The sequence below is a fragment of the Ruditapes philippinarum genome, unplaced genomic scaffold (assembly GCF_026571515.1).
Source record: "Ruditapes philippinarum isolate M1 unplaced genomic scaffold, ASM2657151v2 ctg3003_1_1_1_1, whole genome shotgun sequence".
NCBI lineage: Eukaryota > Metazoa > Mollusca > Bivalvia > Venerida > Veneridae > Ruditapes > Ruditapes philippinarum.
This window is the reverse complement of record NW_026854415.1, coordinates 76,855-104,148: the sequence shown is the minus strand read 5'-3', so window position 1 is coordinate 104,148 and position 27,294 is coordinate 76,855. Positions and strand designations below refer to the sequence as shown.

At 32.4% G+C, this 27,294-nt stretch overlaps 3 protein-coding genes across 12 annotated transcripts in view; 1 reads left to right on the top strand and 2 right to left on the bottom strand.

Annotated features, from left to right (window-relative positions):
• Positions 1-9,494, bottom strand: part of LOC132740063 (uncharacterized) — a 44,521-nt gene extending 35,027 nt beyond the window's left edge. Inside the window, exon 1 of the mRNA XM_060727918.1 lies at positions 9,215-9,494. The gene's annotated coding sequence lies outside the window, so the exon portion shown is untranslated. The remainder of the gene's footprint in view (positions 1-9,214) is intronic.
• A 3,780-nt stretch (positions 9,495-13,274) lies between these two features.
• Positions 13,275-16,705, top strand: LOC132740067 (multiple inositol polyphosphate phosphatase 1-like). Its single transcript, XM_060727921.1, has 4 exons — positions 13,275-14,168; positions 14,897-15,018; positions 15,220-15,335; positions 16,194-16,705. Exons 1-4 carry the CDS (start codon positions 13,343-13,345, stop codon positions 16,564-16,566), a joined length of 1,437 nt encoding a protein of 478 aa, XP_060583904.1. The 5' UTR covers positions 13,275-13,342; the 3' UTR covers positions 16,567-16,705.
• Positions 16,706-17,120: 415 nt separating this feature from the next.
• Positions 17,121-27,294, bottom strand: part of LOC132740068 (nuclear distribution protein nudE-like 1) — a 57,253-nt gene continuing 47,079 nt past the window's right edge. For all 10 annotated transcript variants that reach the window (XR_009627093.1, XR_009627094.1, XR_009627096.1 and 7 more), the window contains one exon: positions 17,121-25,948. Coding sequence is in view for 4 of the 10 variants with exons in the window: in XM_060727922.1 (XP_060583905.1) it covers positions 25,885-25,948 (64 nt within the window). In the remaining 6 variants the exon portion in view is untranslated. The remainder of the gene's footprint in view (positions 25,949-27,294) is intronic.

Sequence of the window (27,294 nt, the reverse complement as noted above, 5' to 3'; positions counted from 1 at the left end):
TATGTGTATACAAAGTATCTGAAAGTAAAACTCAAATCACAGTATACAGTAGTGTTTAAGACTGGAAAGTGAAAAAAGTGAAAGTGTAGTCCCTTTTAAAATTATTGAGAACCAGTAATGTAGGAGTGCAATTAATATAAATATTGTGGTTGTTTACAAGTAAACATCTTAGACCCTTGTTCAAAGTATTTGTAAGTTTATCATTATCAATTTAGATGCTATTGAAAAAATGGTAATTCTTAAATAGCCAAACAGAAATATTGTTAGTAATTAATCCGAGGACAATTCTCATTGGGTTATAGATTTCCCATCATTCTTTCATGATTATTGTTCCACGCCCACAGCCTAAATTTCGCACTTTAGAGGCGATAATTATCGCATGTTTAAATTCCGCTAGTCTCTTATGCGACAATGAATTAGCACCCTTCAATGCGATATTTATCACGTGAGGAACACACAACATACGAAAATTAATTCAGATATAGGTATCTGCAACCAAGGTCAATGTCATAGGTGCCAAGTTCAGATGAAAATATGAAAATGTGTAATTCTTAACTAAGTCCTAACTTATCTGATAGTATCACCAGTCAGTCAATGGATTTTTACTTCATAGAAAGTTATTTGCTTACTACAAATATACAAACTTTATAACATACCTGTAGTAATCATTCAATTGAGAGACTTTTACAGCAAAAGATTAAAAAATTTCTTTGCACTGATTCCGAGAAAAATTAACATCTTCCTAATATTCACGCTTTTCACATTTGTATAAGTTCTTTATCATTCCTGCAGCATACATAACTGTAAATTTTATTGGGTCAAACACATCAGAATATTATTAAAGAAGATAGACTTAACCTAATTTTAACATATCATGCTAGCTATATGAGTATTTATCTGGGCAAAATCCGGAAAATATCTGAATATTTTATTATCTCTAGTGACCTTGACTTTGCAAATATTAACCTGTATTACATGTGTCACACTTTTAGTCATGATAATTATCATTTGTGTTACAATCCATCAATAAATGATGACTAAATGGTCCATATACACAAACTTTGACCTCTCTATGTGACCTTAACTTTTGAAGCAGATTATGTGCGCAATACTTAGCTTGACCTTGGTCATAGGCACTTGAATTTTGCATGCAACACTTGGCCTTACCATGGTGAACATTTGTGCCAAGTTATATTGAAATCCCTCTAAAGTTTTTCTCCGAACTAGCGTTTTTCAATGACCTCTCATTGTGACCTAGACCTCTGACCTAGAGACCTGGTTCATGATCATGACACTGCTTCTCATAATGGTGAACATTTGTTAGATGTTTCATTGACCTTGCATATATTGACCTAAATTACATGTTTCACACCAGTAGTCATGGTAATGACCATTTGTGTTTCAATCCCTCAATAAATGATTGGCGTCCGCGCCGAAGCGCGGCGCCTTTTATGTAATGAAATCAGATTTTGTGAAAGGGCGACAGCATCTTCTCGAGCCTTTTATAGTTGTTCATAATAAAAGCCGATCATTCCGATCGGCATGAGGGTGCTTGATTATTAATTAGTCGCGAATAGCGAACTGGAGAATTTCGCAATGCAAACATTTTCAAATGAAATCACCTTTTCCGTCAATAAATCGCGCTCTTCGGGGTATTTCTATTTATCATTTTGTAGCACACAGTGGGTTATTATGGTATGTTATTCCGAAAGCTGTAGATAGAATGATGAGTTGATGACCTAAATATTCCGAAAATCTACTTATAGACGGATGCACTCCTATCGGTAATTCCCGGTCTCTCCTGGTCTATTTTGACCGGGGGCGAATAGTACCACGTCACGTTTATTGTCCAGTCTCTCCCGGTTTTGGAGTAGATGTTTGATATCGTTACAGAACAAAACAAATATTTTACAGATAAATAAGCTTTTTTTTCAAAATGAATGTTAGTTTGGTTACAATGATTAATAAACACAGATCAACTCTCAAATTTATTGATTATCGCATGTTTTATTTTATCTATATGAGATCAAAACAATAAATATGTACAATAATTGAGAAAAAATGTACATTTTTATGGCATTAATATGACACTATCAACTTTGAAACATTTTATTTTATTTGTTATTCGTGTTTAGTAAAGATGCCGAGGAATTATTACAAATCAAGTACAAAAAAGTTACAAATCAGATTTTTATGAATAATTCAATTGATTGATAATTTAAAAAATGATAAAGAAAAATACAAAATTTTATGTACATGTATATGGTTTAAGAATAAACAATATTATATATTGAAAGATTAACCATAGTTTACTGACTTTTTCCAGTTAAGTTTTGACTTAATTATAATCGTCGGTCAATATGACAATTGAATTCTTAAAACAGTAGTAAACGTAAAAACTCAGTATTAAAATAGCGCATAAAACAAAAAAAAAAGAAAACAATATTCATAAAATCTGTATTTTTTATAAAAATAAATATTACAATTATTGTATAATAAACAATTATGCTCAACATGATCAACATGGTAATATAACAAATGTCATATTGTTACTAAGTGTGAACAGATACCTTAAGAGGGGGTCTTCGCTCATAGCGATAAAATAATAAGGGACAATTACACAAGTGTGGTGCTGATCATGCGTTACATATATGGATTATAAATGATTGTATACATGTATGTCCGTTGCTATTAATAACCACGATCATAAAGAAATAACAAGTAATATTCTAATTTCTAGCATGCCAATCAAAGTTTTAAGTAATGAACAATGTCTTTCGTCCGTTCATTCATAAGTGATATACAATTCTGGTAAAAACCAATGAACCATTGAAAAGTTTAAAAGAATATCTTGTCATCATATATCTACTAGTTCATCTGCACTTGCTGCATTTCTTGCTTGGACGCCCTTTGATGCTTTGCATCAATGCTTTTCTTGTGACTTAATGGTCCGAATACACATTTTCATATTTTTATCTGAACTTCGACCCCTATGTGTGACCTTGACCTTGGTTGCAGATACCTAAATTATGCTCGTGACACTCAGTCTTGCAATGGTTAACATTTGTGCTAAGTTATATTGAAATCACTTTATGCGTATAGTAGTTAAGCTCTGGACAAGTTTTTTTTCAAGGACCTCTTAGTGTGACCTTTGACCTAGAGACCTGGTTCACGTGCACCACACAGCTTCTCATAGTGGTGAACATTTCTATGAAGTTTAATTAAATATCCTCAATGCATGTAGGAGATATGATCTGGACAAGATTTGGAAAGCCAGTGCAGAACACAGTTTCAGAAATTCTCAAGATGTTGACTAAGTCACTTGCCAGATTTTAATGCATGTTATCACTGATTTAAATTTTAAGTGTACAACAACATTCAAAGGTTTCTCTCCATGTAATACAAGTAAAATGGTTTCCTGCGGGGGAAATTTTTTATAATTTAAAGATACTTCATTTAACTCTTTAAAAAAATACATTTGTATCATTCAAGAATATAGTTGACAAAAATCGATCAATAGAAAAAGGTCTTGGGAGACCGTCGACCGTCGGAGACGGGAGAGGGCGATTAGTAGGTCGACTGTCTGTATCATTCACAAATTGCAAGTACCTATCTGTGTGTTTTTGGTATTTTTTGGATTTAAGTGAAATAAAACAATTAATTCTTCTTTAAGAAAATGATTAACTGTATTATATTGTATGAATAATTCCATGCAAAAAATAATAAAGAAATAAAATAAAGTAAACACACAAGTTTACGCAGAATATATATCTATTATTTGGCAGATGCCACTTAGAACGAATGTTTCAATATCGTACATTTTTATTATATAAACAATGTTTTTTTGTAAAATTTAAGATAGATATTAAAGGAACATTGATAATTTTCAAACACATCTATTTTATCCACCTCAAACAGTAAAATAATGATAGAAAAAAAGAAATGTCACTTATAGTAATATGCACTCATAATTAGGTTTAATTTCCGAGAGTTAAATCCGTAACGTACCGGTAAGCGGCGTTAAGCTACTATGTGTGACCTTGACCTTGGTTGCAGATACCTAAATTATGCTCGTGACACTCAGTCTTGCAATGGTTAACATTTGTGCTAAGTTATATTGAAATCACTTTATGCGTATAGTAGTTAAGCTCTGGACAAGTTTTTTTCAAGGACCTCTTAGTGTGACCTTTGACCTAGAGACCTGGTTCACGTGCACCACACAGCTTCTCATAGTGGTGAACATTTCTATGAAGTTTAATTAAATATCCTCAATGCATGTAGGAGATATGATCTGGACAAGATTTGGAAAGCCAGTGCAGAACACAGTTTCAGAAATTCTCAAGATGTTGACTAAGTCACTTGCCAGATTTTAATGCATGTTATCACTGATTTAAATTTTAAGTGTACAACAACATTCAAAGGTTTCTCTCCATGTAATACAAGTAAAATGGTTTCCTGCGGGGGAAATTTTTTATAATTTAAAGATACTTCATTTAACTCTTTAAAAAAATACATTTGTATCATTCAAGAATATAGTTGACAAAAATCGATCAATAGAAAAAGGTCTTGGGAGACCGTCGACCGTCGGAGACGGGAGAGGGCGATTAGTAGGTCGACTGTCTGTATCATTCACAAATTGCAAGTACCTATCTGTGTGTTTTTGGTATTTTTTGGATTTAAGTGAAATAAAACAATTAATTCTTCTTTAAGAAAATGATTAACTGTATTGTATTGTATGAATAATTCCATGCAAAAAACAATAAAGAAACAAAATAAAGTAAACAGACGCAGAATATATATCTATTATTTGGCAGATGCGAATGTTTTAATATCATACATTTTCATTATATAAACAATTTGTTTTTTATAAAATTTGAGATAGATATTAAAGGAACATTGATAATTTTCAAACACATCTATTTTATCCACCTCAAACAGTAAAATAATGATAGAAAAAAAGAAATGTCACTTATAGTAATATGCACTCATAATTAGGTTTAATTTCCGAGAGTTAAATCCGTAACGTACCGGTAAGCGGCGTTAAGCTACTATGTGTGACCTTGACCTTGGTTGCAGATACCTAAATTATGCTCGTGACACTCAGTCTTGCAATGGTTAACATTTGTGCTAAGTTATATTGAAATCACTTTTTGCGTATAGTAGTTAAGCTCTGGACAAGCTTTTTTCAAGGACCTCTTAGTGTGACCTTTGACCTAGAGACCTGGTTCACGTGCACCACACAGCTTCTCATAGTGGTGAACATTTCTATGAAGTTTAATTAAATATCCTCAATGCATGTAGGAGATATGATCTGGACAAGATTTGGAAAGCCAGTGCAGAACACAGTTTCAGAAATTCTCAAGATGTTGACTCAGTCACTTGCCAGATTTTAATGCATGTTATCACTGATTTAAATTTTAAGTGTACAACAACATTCAAAGCTTTCTCTCCATGTAATACAAGTAAAATGGTTTCCTGCGGGGGAATTTTTTTATAATTTAAAGATACTTCATTTAACTCTTTAAAAAATACATTTGTATCATTCAAGAATATAGTTGACAAAAATCGATCAATAGAAAAAGGTTTTGGGAGACCGTCGACCGTCGGAGACGGGAGAGGGCGATTAGTAGGTCGACTGTCTGTATCATTCACAAATTGCAAGTATGCATTCATAATTAGGTTTAATTTCCGAGAGTTAAATCCGTAACGTACCGGTAAGCGGCGTTAAGCTAGATTTTCGAAAAGGTCAATAAACCAATCATGTATGGTTTACAGATTACGTGCTCCTCCATGTACCAAAAACTGGTCGCGTGCTCCTCCATGCCTCAAAAATTAATGGCGTACCACGCTCATTCTCAATAAAACACAGCATTTGATGTTCCACTGGGTAGCTCTTATAATTAAGAAGGTTTTTATTGAGGTCAAAATGTCGTTAGAAAGGTGGCTGCCACTTTGTCTTACAGGGACACTCTCAGTTTTACATTTCTATCTGTTATTTTTCTTTTACAAGTACCATTAATGCCCTAAAATGTAACATACGTTACTGTCGCCACCTAGAATTTTCAACTTTGAAATTGTGTTTCAGAAAAATAAGTTCCAGAATAAACGAAACATGTGCAATTAGTCATTGCTGTGTGTATATGAAGTTTGATTATTGGTAAAAATTATATTTGACTGTTAAAATCTCATTGATATATTGGATGATCAAATGTCGCCAAATGCATATAAATAAATAGTAACAAACCTAAAACAATAAGAAGTGAAACCGAAATTACATAATTGTATCGATGCATGCTTAATAATACAGCATATATATAATTAATTATGAGTAGAAATAAGCTTGCGGCCTCTCAAATATCATTCTATTTTCGGAAATTTTCATTTTTTATTCAAATCTTTTCAACAGCATTTAGAAGAAACATACGTTACCATTATTTAAGAGCCAATCCATTCAAAGAAGAATCCAAACAAGAAGGAAAATTAACATGTGTGTAACTCGATATATTAACCACAAATTATGGCGGGTTAAACGGTCTTGCGTCATTTTTAACCCACTTTCAATGTAAAAATGTAACATACGTTACAGAAACATACGTTATCAACTTTTTAAAGTAAGTTTATCAGAAGGGAAATTGAAGTCAGAAAGCACGTATAACAGCAACATTAACTTCTATTTGACATTAGTAAGTAAATTTTGTTAACTTTGGTCGAGTTTTAACATGTTTAAGTAACCACAGTGAAACAAACGTTACTTTTATCAAACAGACTTTATATTGTTTGCACATGCATATATAAAAGCATAAAATCGCATTTTATGACAATAGAATGATGTACATTTGATTCCTTAATAAAAAAAAGTCGATTTTACAGGTAAGTTTCAATTCCGTGATAAAGTTCATAAATAAGCGAGTGTGAAACATACGTTACTCCAACTTACAATTCAACAATTTTTGAAAATTTAAGATAAAGTTGGGATTAGCATGCCTGTAAGTAACAGTTACCTTGTATTAGATATAAGAAGATACAAAATTGCTTTTACAAAGGAAAGATATGTTATTAATATGTTGATGTACCAGCACGGTCCAGCAGAAATATTAAAAATATATTACAAGATATTGATGTTCTCAGCAACAACTAATTCGTTTCTGCAAAGAGCTTACTGGCCGTATTTCATTTATATATAATAATGTTAAAATAATATCCATAAATATAAATTATTTTACAAAAAATAAAATTGTTTTCTCAACCTTTACTTGCATTTGAATAAAATGAAACATACGTGACATCCTATATGGGGATAAATATAGAACTGCTTAGCAATAAATTTTCCAAATATTAAGAAAGCGGAAAGTTGAATGTTTTGAAAAAAAATGCTAATACAACATTTGTGTATGCATTCGACCTCTCATATATTATATATATCCTTTGAATGAAGACATAAAATAATCATTTCCAAAATTGACTATTTTGCTTTCTACGAATATTTAACTTTGAAGAAATTAACTGAAAATCAGCAAGGTACCCAACTTCCTTGAATTTTCCTGGGTTAGAAAGTCCCTCTAGATAGAGAATTTACAGATTTTGATATATTTTACAGACATTTGTTATTGATATGCAGCCAATATGTTACATTATTAGATCTGAAATCTACGTTACCAAAGAAATACAGTGTCATTACCGAAATAAATGCCATCCTGTTATATTATAGTTTCTTGTTCAAACTATTTCTGGCAAACTTGCAAAATACCCTAAACTTTTACTTCAGCGATAAAAAATGACACAATGACGACATCAAATTTTTAATATTTTTCAACCTCAAATGCTTTATTTTATTGAGAATGGGCGACCAACACCCTGCGGGCTTTAGTCCACAGGGAATAAAACCCCATGATAAATTCAGATTTCTATCACTACAGCAGCACCTGTCATTACTGACAACAGTTATTCCCTGTGGTAATTGTGATACTATTTGCCAGCCTCTAGAATTATCCTGTCTTAAGAGATATCAAACGAGAATGGAGACCGGAGGAGACAGCCTCATCCAAGTACAGAATGACGCACACATAAAATGACAGCAAAGGAATGGTCAGCTGTGCACTGCATACGTTCAGAATGAATGACGTCACATTGTATTATTATTTGGCACCCTTTTCATTTAGTACTAGGTTAAAATGTGTTTTTAAACGTTTCTTTGCATATAATAAAAAGAAAATTTGTTTAATTTAATGTAAGATCGAATTAATTTCACCTTGTGAACACCAAAAGTTCATCACGGATTTACAATATAAATCCGTGAGTTCATATATACCTTTTGGTGCTCACTCCGTGAAATATATTCCAATCTTACACTGAACTAAACAAATATCCTCTATATCTTTTGGTCTCTTGAACTATCTAGATATATGTTAATGTTTTTAAAGGTGTAACAAACAATTTAAGGCACTTTAATCCTCATTATCAATTTATTATTATTATATTTTATTATCCCCCAAAATTGGAGAGCGTAACATATTTACAAAGTATATATATGTACATACAACAGAAGAGAATTATATACAAATGCATAACATTGTAATATAAAAGATACAATAACATGAAATTCTTTTACAATTGTAAACGTATGACTTATGAGTGTAAATTGTTGTCTTAAACGAAAGCGAAAGTTAAGTCTATGATAATGTTGTGCGTGGGAGACAACATGCAGTAACTTCATGCTATATTTGTGATCGTGGCAGCACAAGTCTAATTAGTTGGATCACTATATGTTAAATACATGTAGTTGTTAATTGATAATAGTCTAATGTCTGTTTCATGTATTGTTTTGTGTCTTGCTTCTTAATTAATCGTTTAAATAAAATATAAATAAATTTTTATTTAAATTAGTTGTTAATAATTGTTTGTTTGTTTATTTTTTTAAATACTCAGTAAAGTTTATGTTCTGCTCTGTTTGAATCGATTACTTTCCCCCATTCTATTTCCTACTATTTTAGCTTCATTCTTGTAAAAAAAAATCATGATTTAATTAATAAATCAATTGATTCATTTATTTATTGAACTGATCTCAATATTGATATTCCGGTTAGACTTATTTTGAATGTGGCCGATTTGGTGAAGGGCCGAAACGTCTGGGGACGAAACGTCTTGGGTAAGTAGAGATCGAAAATCCATGGAAAATCCTAAATGTCCTGTTAAGTAGAGTAGTAAATATACTCACAAATATTGTCTGATATAAAAATCCCTATTGCTATGGTAAACTTAAAACAAATTTCGATAAGACTTTCTGTTATTAGATCTTTTGTGTTATTTCCACTGAAACTAGTCGTGTCTCATGATGATATACTTCCGCATAAGTTGTACTTTGAACCTACCTAAAAGACACGGCCCCGCTTGATCTAATAATTCCACAAATGTCCACTGAAACTAGATCGCTCATATATGAATGAGGGTGAGACTTCGACGAAATTATACTTCCGCGTACTGTACTGGGGATCTACCTAAAAGACGCGCTTGATATAGTTCCATAATCACTTAGGCCTACTGTACAGTACTGTAAACGTTCTTCTTTAATTGCTGTGATGCATTCGATACGAAAGTTACTGAAAGTATAAAATCTCAAATAGAGCAAAATTTACTGGTCGGGCACCATCAACCGGACACTTTTTGAAAAAATTTTTTCATACAGATTTCAAAATGATCGGAAAATTCGACACAGTATATCTACTCCTCTTTTTTTTAATGCGTTTATTTAAGGTCGCCGCCGAAAAGCCCATATGGGCGACCGTACACTCAAGTCGGTCCATCCTAGAGCGCCCCGCCGAGATTTTTTCGTCGATTTTTTTCCATCTTTATTGGTGGAGGGCATTATTTCAGGCACGAGCGGGCACCTGGGTAGAACCACCGACCTTCCGTAAGCCAGCTGGATGGCTTTCTCGCATGAAAGATTTCGACCCATGTGATGATCGAACCTACAGCGGTGAGGGACCTGTGATTTCAAGTCAGCGACCTTTACCACTCGGCCACAAAGGCCCCATAGATCGACTCCGAACTCTTATGACACTTATATATGAGGCCCGTCAAGGAGGGTATCAAAATTACCTAAATTGCGCACACTATGTACAGTACCATGTTACGGACAGATATGAAATGACGCTGATTTAATTCAGATAAAAGCTTGGGTGTGTTATTTTTTTTTATTTAACATGGTGTAATAAATGCTGAAGTTTTTGATAGCTTATTGTTTACTGTAAATGATTAAAACTATAAGAGGGCTAGCTGGTAAATACGTCCAAATTTTCAACGTATAGACATTAAGCTATTACTGTTTACATCAATTGAAACAAGAGCTATCACTAAATGTGATTAATACCTAGTACATAAAAGAATTGAAATAGAGTTATGGTTGTGATTAATACATTGTAAAATAATTGAAATAGAGTTATAGTTGTGGACAATTTTAGATAGTTGTAGTTCTTGTATATTGCATTTCCTTTCACCGTGGTTGACCATTGATGAAGTTTTATTGAATTACTTTGTAATAAGTCCAGAAAGAGTTACGGTTCTTTAGCACTGCACTTCCTCTCATTGCACTTTAAAACCATTGTATGAAGTTGCATTGAATTCCATCCATTAATTTTCCAAGTTATGCAATGGACAATAAAAAGTACAAAGGGCAATAACTCTAAAATGAGTCAAGAAAGAGTTATGGTTCGTGTGCATTGTGCTTCCTCTCAATATACTTGACCATTGTACGAACTTGTATTGAATTCCAACCAGTACATTTCATGTTATGCTCTACGACAAGGAAAAGTATGTAAAGTGTATGTATATGTATTCTAGTCTTAATGAGGGTCCATTCACCCTTTCAGGCACTGAGAGTACGGACCCCGGACATGTCACCATTCATGTCCTTAAATGTTACTATCAATCAAAAGGTGACCTGTTTAATTCACTGAATAGGTATGCAAGTTGATTTTTGTGATGATACAATTTTGATGCACGGGCGGCCAATGAAACCATTATATGCATCATGGAGAAAAATAAATGATGATAAGATTATGCAACTCGGACTGATACCTGACACATATTTTCCGTATGCACGACCGACATGCACGAGCATTCTTTCAAGGCTTTCACAGGTGAATTTGTAATGAAATTTTAGCCAACCATTGGTTTCTTTTTCAATTTTGTGTAATAATAATAATGAGAATATCCCAAAACTGGTGAAATATTATGCTCCTGACAAGAAAAAGCAATGGAAAAGTAACAAAGGGTAATAACTCTGTTATTACTGTAACGTGCACGGGCTAGCTGTTATATATATATAATTCTTCTCATGGCTACTTTGCCAGTTGACAAATGATTATAAAATGATTTTTTCAAACTTTGAAATCAAGTTTAATTAACAATTGTTTATAACAGTAACGTGCCTTTATAGCTGATGTGCTTTATTTGAACTTTATATAGAATTTGGGTGACACTTTTTAGGCTATTTAATATAATTATAGTTCTTGTGTAATGCACTTCCTCTTATTGTGCTATGAAATTGTTTGGAAATCCAACCAGCACTTCTCAATTTATGCTCCGGGCAAGGAAAAGTATCAAAGAGCAACAACTCTGTAATAAGTCAAAATGAAGTTGTTACAGTTCTTATGCACTGCACTTCCTCTCAATGTGCTTGACAATTGTATGAAGTTGTAATGAATTCCAATTAGTGGTTTTCAAGTTATTCTCTTGACAAGAACTTCTGTATAAAAATCATGCAAATAAATGGAGATTAAGTATAGGTTAAAGTTTATAAGAATGAAATTGGTCAGACGCGGCGCAATTTATTTTTGTAAATACGTAACGTGTTACTAATAAATTTTAACCGGCTTAGTGTTTTAAATTATTTTTATAAACAGCAGATTAACAGTTTGCCGATTTACCAAAGTAAATGTGTTACGATTCATTTAAAATACTGCAATCCTTTTGGGCAAAAAATATTTCAAACACTGAATCATCATAAAGATTATAGGATTGCAGTATTTCAAATGGCGCCTGACCAATTTCTTTTGTAAATTTATATTTATACGTACTAATAAACTTAAACCTATACATAAAGATTATTTTTGAAAATAAATATTATTAATGATCAACATTATTTTTTGTCCAATCACATTGTAGTATTTTTCAAATTTCTGCTAAGTCTAACTTTGGTTAATGTGCATTAACTAAATAAAATTTACTTAATCTGTCGTCTAACCAGTCTTAGGGCCCGTCTACACCTATCCAAGTCTTGAATGCAAGTATCATATATTCTCTTGTATTGCATAGTGTAGACACCCTACTTGAATGCGTTTTATGGAGAAATTATGTGACATCCAAGATCAATACACTGATACACAGAAGAGCAAAATAAATAAATAAATAAATAAAATATCAGTTTTTCAAATAGTCAAAATGATTTTTAAATGATCTTGTTCATTTAGTGAATAAGTTTCATCAAATAAAGAATTTGCATTATTTTTCGCACATTTTCCATTATTTTAAAGGAATGCACACATTTCAATTTCATTTACTCCATTGTTTTAGCTAATTGCATCATTTTCCCGCTTTTTTATCAACACATTTTACGGAAACATGATAGTATTGCAAAGACAAAGGTATAGATCCTGGGCAATCTTAATTAGACATTTCAGTAAAAATTGTGCCTGATTAAATATTGGAAGGGGCATTTATTTTGAATCATCCAGTCAGCGATGATTTTGAACATGCGTCATCCGCTCCAGATAAAATATACCAACATATTTATTCCTTACAGCCTGTTTGGAATTAAGAGAAAAAAATACAGAACAATTTACTTAATGAAATGACATTTTAAAGACAACCATGTATTATATATAATAATTGATTGTAGTATAAGCTTCAGTCCAGTTTTAAAATATCACATTATGTTACAGGAGAATATGGTCGTTTTCATTATCAAATGCAGTTGTTGTTAAATGCAAGGGAGAGTAGTTCTAATGTAACCAGAGCCAAGACATTTTATTTGTTCAGTTATGTACCTTTAAATATTATACATTGAACTTTATAGTTTGGAGTTAGGGTCATCGATAGGCACCAACATCCTTGGCATCATTGCGCAAGAGAATACACATAGGTGCATGTAAAGGCACCTACAATCATTCAGTCACAATTCCGATATATAAACAAATTACCCATTACAATGTAAAATGTGTTTCATTTCATACATTCCTTTGTATCTTGACTTCGACCATATGTTGCTTGCTCTATTATAATTTATATGTATAGATTTTAAAATATCTCAGTTGTGTAGCATAGGGAGTAAAAAAGGTTCATATCAATGTTTCAATGTAAATTAAGACCAAATCTTTCATTCGCGAATGTCTCAGGTAATATTAAGCTTACTGTCGTGCTGGTAATGGCGTTGGTGAACACAGTATGTGTCGTTGTGAGCATAGGTTTAATTAAATTAAGCTTAGGTGATGTATTCTCATATACAAACATGGGATATGGAAATAATCAATATGGAATCAAAACGGCGTACTTCTGGACACATCCAGGCAAAGGTTTAGTTAAGAATCGGCTGATGCAAATAACGATTGGCGGCCGGACTTGTAACGCAGTGCACGTGAATGTTGTAGCAAGGCATGGTGCTAGATATACTGGCTTAAAAGATATGCGTTCTTTCACTTTTCTTCAACGAAAACTGAAAAACAATTTTTCCAATCAGAATTATAACTTTATAAACGACTGGGTTAATAATTACCCCGAAGAAAAGGCAGAACAACTAACAGCGCTGGGGAGAAGAGAAATGGCTTATCTAGGAAAGTACTTTGGAACTGAGCTGTTTGATTTATTAAAGGGGACATTAGGGGTAGATGGCACGCCGAAATTCTTAAATTTTACAGCTACGCATAAAGTACGGACACAAAATAGCGTTAAATTTCTCTATAGCGGTTTAGCAGACATTCTCGTCGGGCAAAATTCAACGAATATAAATCCTAAGATCAGAGATGACATTCTACGGTTTTATGACAACTGTAAAAAGTATGAGCATGATATCGCAGATAGGAGTGAGATACTAAAATTCGAGAACGGTCCAAAATTTCAAAAGATGCTCGGGGATATCACTAAGAGACTTGGTGCAAATGTTTCACTGTCAATCGGTTTGTACTCCTAGTTAATTACAAGTCTTAAAAAGGTTGAATTTTGCGTTGAAGGCAGTTTGCATTTGCCAGTACCGTCCATGAACATGGTCGAGTGGTTAACGCGTCGGACTAGTGTCACGGTTCAGAACTGTTCACTATTAAGGGGAGAAGATGTGTAAGTCGGTAGAGCCGCGGTACGGTATTCCGATGGTTCCGGGTTCGAGTCCCGGTCAGGCTGCACATTTTTCTCACCCTGTGACACTAGTTATCTAATGATCGCTAGCCGCATCGCTTCAGAGCCCGTCAGAGGCAAGTACATGTAGTTGTTTCCTTGAGCAAGAAACTTTACACTCATCTGTCAGTACCGGTTGGTTCCAGGAACAGATTCGAAAGTGTGTCTATAAGCTTATACCTTCAAACACAATCGAACTAAAATAAATTTTGTATAAACCAATCAAACTGAGTCTATTCAATTCTGCCGTTTTAGGAGTTCTTTATTTTCTCCCTGTTGCACATGTCAGAAGTAGTATTGTATTTCATTAAACTAAAATATTTTTATGAGGGTATTTTACAATGTCCAACAGCTCATGACTTGTGTTAATATAATATTATATAACCTTTACAGTGCTTCAAACTGTTTAAACCTTTTATTTCAATATTTGAAAGCTATGTTATGTTCTTGTAATTAATACACATTTATGGTAATGAGACAGATTTGTTAAATGAAACTTTGTACTTTCTTCAAGGTGACGCTAAGGTTTTGTACGTATTATGTGCCACGGAACTTGCTATTATGAACAAGGCTGACTGGTGTACCTTATTGACAGAAGACGACAGAGAAGTATTGGAATACGACAAGGACATTGAGGTAATATATTTAGATGCAGTTGACCCCCTCACCCACTGAAGCTGCTAGAAACTCTTTTTTTCTTCAAATACTTAAGTGACAATTGCTGTAAGGGAAACATTCTATATTTCGACTTTAAATTATAGAGTCGTCATTTCATCAATATATTTAGTATTAGGTATTTATTCATCACGCAAACTTTCATTTGATTTTCAATTGCAGGAGTATTTAATCAAGCTGTACGCCCACCCAGTAGTTGGTCAAATGTCATGCCCACTTGCTAAAGCTGCTTTTACAGATATGGACTCGGCTATCGCTGCAAACGATCTTGGATCAAGGTAAAATTATAATAAGTTGTATTTGATATAGTTTTATTAAGTGTAGATGAGATTCTGTAAATTAAATTCATTGAAAATAACGTTCAGACTCCAAAGTTTGAGGACGGGGTTTTCGATACTTCTAGGAAAGTTTTACATGACCAGTTTTTGAAAAAAACCTTTTTTTTATACTAAATGATTATTGTTGACCAAACTGTTTTGTAGATCTTTTTTTAATATTTTATATCTTCAAATAACTTAGATGCTTCTGTTTAAGACTTTTTCTCTTTTCGTTTTTAACAAAAACCCACAATAACTGTGTAAAAATCCTTCATATGCAAGCTCTGCAGTTAAAGGTGTTGCCACAGGACAAGTCACGCTGCTGTTTCAGGTAGGATGTTTTCAGTCTGTTGTTGGACATTTTCTCCTTTCATGGTGTTTTGATATGCATGTACCTTAACCAACGTCAACAAAATATCTAAAAATGGAATAAAAGACTGTATCAAATGAGGAGAAATGAATGAGTGAATATCGCGGGGAAATTGTATCAACTTTATTACAAAATCGAAATGCTATGTGGCCCTTCTGCACTTCCACCACGATATTTACCCATTCATGTCATGTCCTTTGTTGCCGTCTTTTTAAAATATTTTTGTTGTTGTTGGTTCAGGTGTGTGAAAAATTGAAACAATGAGGAAGAAAATATTCCCATAACAGGCTCAAAACACCAAACAATCTTCACCTGTTATGATATACATATAACATTTACATGCAAACCTCTTGATTCCCTGTATCGATACACACTTTGCTTCTGGTTAATTCTTAGGGAACCAGATGAAGGGACCTTTATATAGTTTTTTTTTGCTTCTTCTATTTAAGCTACACGAAAGGAATATTCCAAGTAGGTCATACTGACACAGTAGTTGACCTTGCCACCGGTTTAGGCCTGTTCAAGGACGCTGATGCCATTAGAGCAGGCAATTATGAGGCCATGAAGAACCGAACATTCAGGGCATCAACCCATGACACCTTCTCCTCTCATCTGGCATTTATTCTCTACAATTGTGGTGGATCAGGGGCAGATAATTATGCTTTGAAACTGGTTTACAATGGGAAACCTGTCACTATCCCAAAATGCAACAGTGAAACATGCTGGTACAGAGATTTTAGACTGGGTTACAAACATTTTATTGATGACTGTGACTGGAATAAAGTGTGCTCAGTCAATGATGGCCAGCCTATAGTAGGCTAATGAATACTTCTGTAGGTAGGATGTAGGAAGATTGGAATTTTACACAAATTTGTGCACACCTTAAACTTTTTAAAAATATATCTAGTATATTTGTATGTCATTTGCTATTGTCTTAATACTAATAAATTTGATACTTTCAGAGACTTACTTGTCATACAATTGTCAAAATGCATAAGTATACTAGCACAGTGAAAGTCATACTGTGACTTTCCGGCTTAAATTGTTTGTTTTGTTGGGTTTTAGGTCAGACAGACACCATAAAGGTTATATGGCAGTTTTCCAGCTGTTCGGTGGAGTCAAGGGCCACCTTTTACATAATTTCAGGCACAAGTGGATACCCAAGTAGAACAATCAAAAGTTCAATCAAGTAGCTGGATAACCTCCTCACAGCTTTAGTGACTTGACTAAACCTTATCTCTGTATTAAAACAGTATTATAGGCTGTGAAGAGCTACTAACTTTATGTTCTTATGTTATATTTCAGTAGCTGTTCAATGTAAACTAAGACATCCAAGACAGAGACAAGTACTTATATAAAGAAAGAAAGAAACACTGTCAATATTACAGTTTTATATTTCAGTTTTTTTCCATCAATTTTCTGCCAATTGACAATTCCATGTCCATGTGAATGTATACTATGACAAAGTACACATCAAACCATACTGTTGTGTAATTCAATGACAAAACACAAGCAAATAAAGCCAAAATAATATGTTCCCTGTACTGTAGACAATTTTGTACATAGCAAACATTCAAGCCATTACTTAAACCGTTAGCTATATGACTCAATTTCGCTTTTAAATTTCTCTCAAGAGTTAATTATTAAAATTCTCAAAGAAGGTATCAACAGTAAATCATTACAAAACATTATGAAAGGACATCAAATGATATTTTTAAATAATAACTTTTCAATTATTTTGCTATTAAGAACATCTAATATTCTTGGAATGGATTGATCAAGCAAAAATACTTATACAGAATTCTACATAGGAGGTTATTTACCAATTATTTACGCTTACTGTTACTTAGAAGTACCTGTTTCTTTATCATGTTTAATGTTGAACATGTCAAAAAGTATTTCCAGTCCGTTTTAATATCATTATTAATTATAGATAGGAATACATTGTGTATTTTGAATTAACTTAACATGCTAATTGTGTATACTGGATTTACCTTGCTTTGAATTTAGAGCAGTTCATTCAAAGTTCAAAGGGATTTTAATACCAAAATACAAAAATTGATCTGCAAACATTATAGAGTCTAGTCAGACTGCACAAAAGTTCACACTGACTTTGCTCTATAATGGTTGCAAAGGCTTACCACTTACGGTTGTTAAAAACACCGGTTTACACGATTGTTAAAAAACATCCGTACAAAATTGTCACATGTACAGGAATGGTGCACAACACATTTACAATGTATGATTATAATGATTATAATTCAAACCTCAAATTCTCTCACTTTAGATATATTTCAGAACTTAAATACAATACACTTAATAATGACTTCTGCATTAGATGTAATTCCTTAATACGTGTATGAATACTATTCATATTGTATAAAAATGTTGAGGCAAAATGTCAATATCATTAAGTTCCTATTAAAACAAATGAGAACACCCAGTAGCTCCTGTACACATTAACTTGGGCACACAAAGATGCCTGGGTAGAATCTATATACTTGATTAATAACAATTAAAGCTCTGTAACATAAATTGAACTGAACAGTAGCTTAACAAATTAGTATACTACAGCCATCAAAAAGCTTGCGAAAATTCTGAACATTTCACCACTCCATGTGATGTTATAAGAACAAATAAGCATCTTCAAGATGAAGAGTAACACATCCATGTCACCATGGTTACAAACAGTGAGAAAGCTAAGTAATTTTTCACAAGAAATTTATGATTGTAGTACCTTAATATCTATGTGTTAAGAACTATATATCCATAAACCTTAATATCTATGTGTCAAAAACTATAAACTTTATTTTTATTATCTATGTGTCAAAAACTATTCTATATAAAATCTATTACACTTAAAGAATATGATATTTTTCTTACAATTTTATGTAAAAGAAAAGAACTTATCCTTCAAAAACAGGCAATAAATGCCACTTGATGACATAAAAAAATCAAAAAATTTACACAAGTCAAAAACCTACACCCTTACATGAAAAATGAAATCCTATAACAATAATTGCACATAAATCGAGACTTACAAAATTCACTAAAAATCACAAAGAGGTAGGCCGCCTTTCAAGTGGTTAGTTACATAATACATACTTAAAATTATGATGATTCACAATGATGTACATTTGTAAACCATGCTTTATGATGATTCCCAATAGCAAACCATGCTTTCATCGTGATGGCTCACAATAGCAAACCATGCTTTGGTTCACAATGGCAAACCATGCTTTAATCATGATAGTTCACAATGGTAAACCATGCTTTAATCATGATGGTTTACAATGGTACACCATGCCTTAATCATGATGGTTCACAATGGCAAGCCATGCTTTAATCGGAATGGCTGACAATGGTAAACCATGCTTTAATCATGATAATTCACAATGGTAAACCATGTTTTATCATGGTGGTTCACAATAGCAAACCATGCTTTAATCATGATGGTTCACAATGGTAAAACATGCTTTAATCATGACAGTTCACAATGGCAAACCATGTTTTATCATTGTGGTTCACTATGGAATAACATGCTTTATATTTCAATAATACATGTATTAAATACAAGTTGGTTAAAGTGTCAATATGTTTTTCGAGATATCCAATCAGAAAATATGCATGGTAAAATAGTTTGAGAGAGAAGGTTACTTCAAGACAAGATTGTGAAATACAAGTTAGTATAAATTTTTCTAATATTCAAGAAGACCAAACAATTTGAAAAAAGAAATAAATTCCAAAATATTGGAAACTAACACAATGAAATAAATAAAAAAAAAATTTCTCATGTAAAGTTGCTTTTTTTAAAAGTTATTTATTCTTAAACTGGTTTCTTATAAAACCAGTTTCAATATAATAAACTTGCATCAAAATCATAGACTTATTGAAAAAGAAATTTTAAACAAAGTCTATAGCTGAACGATGAATTAAAATTTCTACCCAAAAGGAGAAGAAAACAACTGACACAATACACAATTAGCTACCAGTATATTACGGTAAAGCACTTATTGAAAGAACATTTTTCATATGCATATTATCATATATACCTATAACCACATCTTTAACATGCAACCAAAATATGCTGATTCTTCAACATTACAAGCATCATCATCATCATTATCATCAACAACAACAACAACAATTATATTAACATACAAAAGAGATTACTAGGAATGAGTGGATTCTACGATTTTTATCGAAAGTTTACAAACAATCTAAGCTGTAAGTTTCACTTATTTACATTTTCTAAGCATTAATTGTCTCATTTGAAGAAATTTCTTAGCAATTTTCTTCCTATTTTGGCATCGTTTATGTCTTAAACATTTTGTATATTATATTAATGCCCAAATTTAATACATGTAAACATTTCTACATATTCCTGGAGCTATGAATATACAATTTTTTTCAACAGACAGTAGATTTTTATGTCAATACCCACTGCCTTTTGTAATAATTTCTTCTTATGAGCATTATCTTTCTTCCTGATCCCATTTTTTTTAATTCAACACCATTTCTTCCTGATCCTATTTCTAAATACAATGCAGACTTTATACTTTGTTGTATTTTATGTCACTTAAACACTGTACATGTTATATGGATAGTTTGCATCTTAACTGTTGGACAAAGACCTTGGGCGCCCCTTTGTATATTATCTCAGGCACAATCATGTTCCCCCAAGTCTTTTAACCTTTACTGCGTAATGAACTTGTCCAGCTTTGATTCTGGAACTGTCCATTATGAACTTACAAGAATTTCGAAAAGATAACATTGTCTGATGTTCTAATGGGGTCTTTGATGAGTGCCCCTCACCCTAAAATGATTAATGAACTAGATATAATAACTATCACGTATTCAATGCTTCTAACTCCTAGTTCAACACACTTAACTACATGTATCATATGTGGTTATTACTTATTCTGTAAGCTCATTCTGTGCTGCAATAGCCTATGTAGAGTTCTTCAACAATATTCTCCAATTTGTTTAGCTCCTATAGCAAGATATAGATCAGGTATATCTATACTTCAAAGGTAAGAATATGAGGTGTTGAAAGTATCCAAGATATAGTGAAAGAGAGGGAAGTTGAAATACAACTGTATATCCAAAACTTGGATTTCTATTATATATTTAATGTAATTCACTAAGTTACTACAAGGGGATATAGTAAAATCCCAATGTTTTATCAAGAATTTCTCCATGGATACATAATTATGGGAAAGTCATTATAATCTGTCTATTTGTCAGATTTGCATGATTTCTTTACAATATTTCATCATTCCCCTGAAAAATCAACTGATTTCAAAAGATTTTGGGTTTACCACTTTCTGGTGTTTTGATGCTTATTTTGAATATCTTATTTATAATTATAAGAATACTATCTTGTTTAATATGTACTGAAGGGTTATCTAACACTTTCAAATTATCAATAATTAATTACTTTTGGAGTCCAAAGAATTGAAAACCAGTCTATATTTCAAAGAATCTGATTGGTTGAATCAGATTAAAGATTTGAAATCCACTAATGGCAGAGGTTTATATCCTTTACTGGTTTCCATTTTCAGTAACCATGGACCCGGCTTCACAATATCAAACCTATTAATGCTTTTAGTAAAGCTAACTACACTTGTCTCCCAGAGTGAGTTGGAATTCTTTCAATATGTACAAATTTCAATATGTACAACTGCAGATATACGAAAAATACAATTTACACGAAAAATGTACAACATTTTTAAATGAAGATGCGAAAAAATAAATAACATGATTGAATGATGATATTTGGATTTTGTGTAATGAGATAACAATACAAAAAAACAATTCTTATAACTTTATACATGACTTGTACTTATTAATAACAATGTATCTGAGCATAAGTGTTTTAACTGAGTAAGAAAACAACATGATTTTTCATTTTTGTCATAATTTCAAGTTCATAACCCTCTTATGAGGATGAACTGATTTATAACCCTAACATCACAATATCTGTGTAATGGGGACTTTCCCTGTTATGAATTTAGAATGGTACATTGTTATTTGGAAGGGGTTTCAATATAATGAGGGCTAAAATTGAGCGCCCAAATGTAGTGCGTCTTGGCAGATGGCACAGAACTTTGCCTGCTGGCCTGATTTCCGACAAGTCATATTGATCATTAAACGTTTAACCTGCCGGCTGTGACTGAATCAACCCATGTAACCAAACTGAACCAGCACTCCCGTACTGTCTGATCATGGTCATTAAGGACAAATATTAAAATTTTCCCTAAAATTATTGAAAGGTTTTTATCCAGACTGAAATGATTTAAGCAAGTCTATTTAAGACATTTAGTATGGTTAAAAGGAATAAAATCATTATTAATACATTTGTATTCAAAGTGCTCATCAAATTATAAACTACCTCATTCAGATGATTTGTGCAAAAAGACTAATATCTCAAACAAATTCATAATAAATAACATTTGTTACTTAACAAATGTTTAAAGCTGCACGACTCCAGATTCATGCTAATTTTTATGAAAATTTTGAAAATGTATTTGAATGTGTAATATTAAGAAGTAACCAAAAAGAAGCAATTTACACATTGTCAATGGCACTTTTAAACCATGTAAATTACCATAAAAAGTGGTCAAAATATGCATGAATTGCCCCTACTACGTTAACAACGCAGTAGAATCACATTGTAAATACTGAAAATCGCACATAACATGTAAAATATTACTTGAATCTTGAAACTTTTTACTTTTCCTAACATCTTAGTACATTTTTCTAAAGTTTGATTTTATTGAAATATTTTGACTCATCTGGAGGCATGTAACTTTCAAAAAATATTGGAGTTCTGTTTTATGAAAATAACCAAATATATAAGTGTTTACCCTAAGAATTCTTGTGTCAGGTATCATTTACTTTTATAATTGTAATTTCTACTTCACTTATCACTAACTTATTACTTACAATACTTAATTAATTTATGACTGACAAATAACTTCAACAATTTTTTGGGGCATTTTTTGTTAACATTATTCAATAAAAAAATAATACAATGTACACAAATATCTATTAAAAAATCTACATTTTGTACATGAGACAGTAACTGATTTGTTTTCTTTCTGAAAAAAAAAATCTGACATGAAATCTGTACCCTTACATGTCAGAGAACTACTTTTTTTTAAAAAACAGATCACAGTTTTGTATTACTACTCTACCTCATCACACCAATAATCTAAGATTCTACTTGTGACTAGAAATCTCTAGTAATATCATCTCCCCCATCTGAAAGCTGTTTGCCATATGATTTGCATTTTCTATTTTCAAAATTATTCTCCATTTATCTATATATTTTATCTCAACTAAATATACATGTTTTTTCATTTACCATAATGGATTTTTTTAAAAAGCTTTCATGTTATTACTTTGATATTAATCTGATATTCATAAACCTATATGGAAAACATGTCTTACTTCAAGTTCATAATTATGATTTGTTTAATTAATTTGTTTGCATGGTTTGACAAAACTTCATGTCAAATGTCTTTACCTAAACATTAGAATGTTCGACAACTAACTTGTGACTGCTTTTAACCCTATTCAGGCATTTAGTCAACTAATTTTTTCAGGAAATGCATGTGCCTGACCAAAAGCTAAAGATAGCAATATCATAATGCGTGATTAAACAAGATTTTTTTTTTAAGCAAGAATGTGTACAAAACAAAACAAGAGGGCCATGATGGCCCTGAGGTCGCTCACCTGTATATAGGCCCCCACAACCCCCCCCCCTCCCAACGTTGCACGGCCAATTTAACCCAAGGGCTTTATTTTGCACAAACTTGGTAGACACCCATAAGAAGATGTTTCATGCTAAACATCTAAGCTCTAGCTCATTGGGCTTTTTAAAAGAAGATTTTTTTTAAGTTTTTACGATACACATATAGTTAAAAACAATGACACCCCCGGGGCCGGGCCAATTTTGACCCCAGGGCTTTTATTTGAACAAACTTTGTAGACACTTACTAGAAGATGTTTCATGCTTAATATCTAAACTCTAGCTTTTTGGGTTTTTTCAAAGAAGATTTTAAGTTTTTGCTATACACATATAAAGAAAATCAATGACCCCCGGGGCGGGGCCAATTTTGACCCCAGGGCATTTATTTGAACAAACTTGTGACACCTATTAGAACATGTTTGATGCTAAATTTCTAAGCCATAGCTCTTTGAATTCTTTTAAAGAAGATTTTTTAAGTTTTTACTATATGCATATAGGGAAAATCAATGACCCCCCGGGGCGGGGCCAATTTTGACCCCAGGGCTTTTATTTGAACAAACTTGGTAGACACTTATTAGAACATGTTTCATGCTAAATATCTTAGCTCTAACTCTTTTGGTTCTTTAAAAGAAGATTTTTTAAGTTTTTACTATATGCATATAGGGAAAAATCAATGACCCCCTGGGGCGGGGCCAATTTTGACCACAGGGCTTTTATTTGAACAAACTTGGTAGACACCTATTAGAACATGTTTGACGCTCAATATCTTAGCCATAGCTCTTTGAGTTCTTTAAAAGAAGATTTTTTAAGTTTTTACTATATGCATATAGGGAAAATCAATGACCCCCCGGGGCGGGGCCAATTTTGACCCCAGGGCTTTTATTTGAACAAACTTGGTAGACACTCATTAGAACATGTTTGATGCTCAATATCTTAGCCATAGCTCTTTAAGTTCTTTAAAAGAAGATTTTTTAAGTTTTTACTATATGCATATAGGGAAAATCAATGACCCCCCGGGGCGGGGCCAATTTTGACCCCAGGGCTTTTATTTGAACAAACTTGGTAGACACCCATTAGAACATGTTTCATGCTAAATATCTTAGCTCTAGCTCTTTGGGTTCTTTAAAAGAAGATTTTTTAAGTTTTTACTATATGCATATAGGGAAAATCAATGACCCCCCGGGGCGGGGCCAATTTTGACCCCAGGGCTTTTATTTGAACAAACTTGGTAGACACTCACTAGAAGATGTTTCATGCCAAATATCTAAGCTCTAGCTCTTATGGTTTTTTAAAAGAAGATATTTAAAGTTTTTTCTTTCGGTTGCCATGGCAACCAGAGTTCTGCATGGAATTAAATTCTTTGAACAATTTTTAAAGGTGACCACCAAAGGAACATTCCTGTGAAGTTTGAATGAAATTGGCTTAGTGGTTTATGAGGAGATGTCATTTAAAGTAAAAGTTTACGGACGGACGGACGACGGACGGACGGCGGACGAAAAGCGATCACAAAAGCTCACCCTGTCACTTTGTGACAGGTGAGCTAAAAAAGAAACACTGTCATTGACCAAAAAAGAGAAAAATTTTGAGAATAAAAACACAAATCACAAGACAGCTTTTATAATCTTTGGTTTCTTACATCTCATGATGCCATTCATTATTTTGTAGATTATTCCTCATTCTATTAATAAATCAGATTTTTTTTTGTTATAAGCCTACAAAATAATGTTTATTCTATATAATGTTTATTCAATATAGAATAAACAAAAAACCTGTTCTAGTTTTGCTTGCGAAAATGGCTTATGGTTGGATGTTTTAACAACCAATGTTAACAGCTCTTCTGATTTTTTTTTCACAACCTTTTCGGACAGTTCCGTACTTCAATATCTTCTTATTTGTATCCTCTACGGAATTCATGGTTGTGTACCCTTCTCTCCCTTTTTATGAAGTGCACACACTGCAACTAAAGTGCCACTGGCAAGTTTAATAAAACAAATCGAAACACACAAAAATGTGGATATTCCAACTATTCTGAAAGCAACGACCTTATCATCATTTTCTATTGACTTACAGCTTATATCCGAGACTGAACAATCATCAGTGACATGACAATAAACTTTCGTAAAACGTTGGCAGATACAATAACAACATTAAATCAACTCCTTCCACCATTAAAATTACCTTAAACCTTTTTTTCCAAAAAAATAACAAGAGTATTTTTTTTATCAAGCAACACTGGCCACAAAAATAAAACAAAAACAAAAATCGTTTCATTCCTGTCGAAAAATGAATATCATGTAGATTATGTGAATAAAGTTTGTGTAACGATAATTTCCTATCTAAGACGGTTGTTAATAGCGATGTCAGATGGTGTTACGATGGCACAGTTACACGGGTATTTTCACACTCGGTTGTGGGTGGACCACAGCGGCCCTGGTCATTCTTTTGGTCCTGTAATAAAATAAAGATAGAAACATTACAATAACATAATTTAATGAAGGTTAATACTTAGGTTAAGTTTTACGTTGAATATTTTTAACTAAACTTATTATCCTACTCTAAACAAGTGAACAAATATACATGTATATTCCTCTGTACATCTTGGGATTAAACTTTGCATAAAATTTATCTAAACTCAATCAAAATACAAATGTACCAACATAATAAGTACTTATTATCCTAAACATTTTCCAAAATCAACTGTTGGTCAAACACCATTTTGACAGTCAATCTTTTGAAATATAAAGTCAATTCAGCTCAACTTGACTATGAAAATATGAGCATAATGTCACTTTAACAATTTGTAAAACGAAACAAAAGATCTAGTTCTCTTTTTAAAACTGATGTAGCCAACTTCAAAACTAATTAACTGAAAACTATTCCACATTAATATTAAGAATCATAATTAAAACTATGGAAATTATGTGTTTTACTGCAAATGGTTGAAACAAAAATGATGTAAATGAACGAAAATATGTTGAAATCATCATGCACATGAAAGCTTATATTATAAATATTTAATTTTTTTTTTTTTTTTGCATATTCAGTTCTATTCTATTCTCTCATCACTTTCCATAAAGTATCTTTGTGCCCATTTCACTGAATCTAACTAAGCACTTACAGCAACACATCCAAAATGTCCACCCATGCATTCTTCATTACAACATGTAACACATATCACTTTTCCTACATGCTTGTTAACACAAATCTAGGGTACAAACATTTAAATGCTTTGCCTACTCATAACTCCAACTGGCACTATGAAAATCACAACATTCAATCAACTTGTTACAACTATCACCATGTTAGGATCATGTGGAATATACTAGGTCAAAGAATATTAAAATCTGGGGACCAGTCCAAAAACTCTCTTGCATACGATTGGTTTACTTGAATTTTGAAAGGATTTTGATTGGCCAATGGTAAGGCTTCATTGACAGGTTTTAAAAATTTCATGACTAAAATAAAAATTATGAAAAATTTTTAGCCAAAAGTTATGTTTAGACTTGAATTACTTGATTTTCAATCCATTATGTTCTACAAACATGTTTCAATTCTTCGACTTATCTCCAAAACAACCTCAACCCGAGTCAAAGGCAACAAAACTTTGAATGGTGCAATGTCATTGATTAAAATTCAAAATGAATCTTAAAATCAACCAATCAGATGCAAGAGTTTGTGACTGGTCCACAAAATCAAACAATCTTTCATACTGTTTAAATAAGCTACCATGAATGTTAGTATTATGTATGTAAAGCTTATCTATATATTTTTTCTTCATTAATTTCATTATAGGC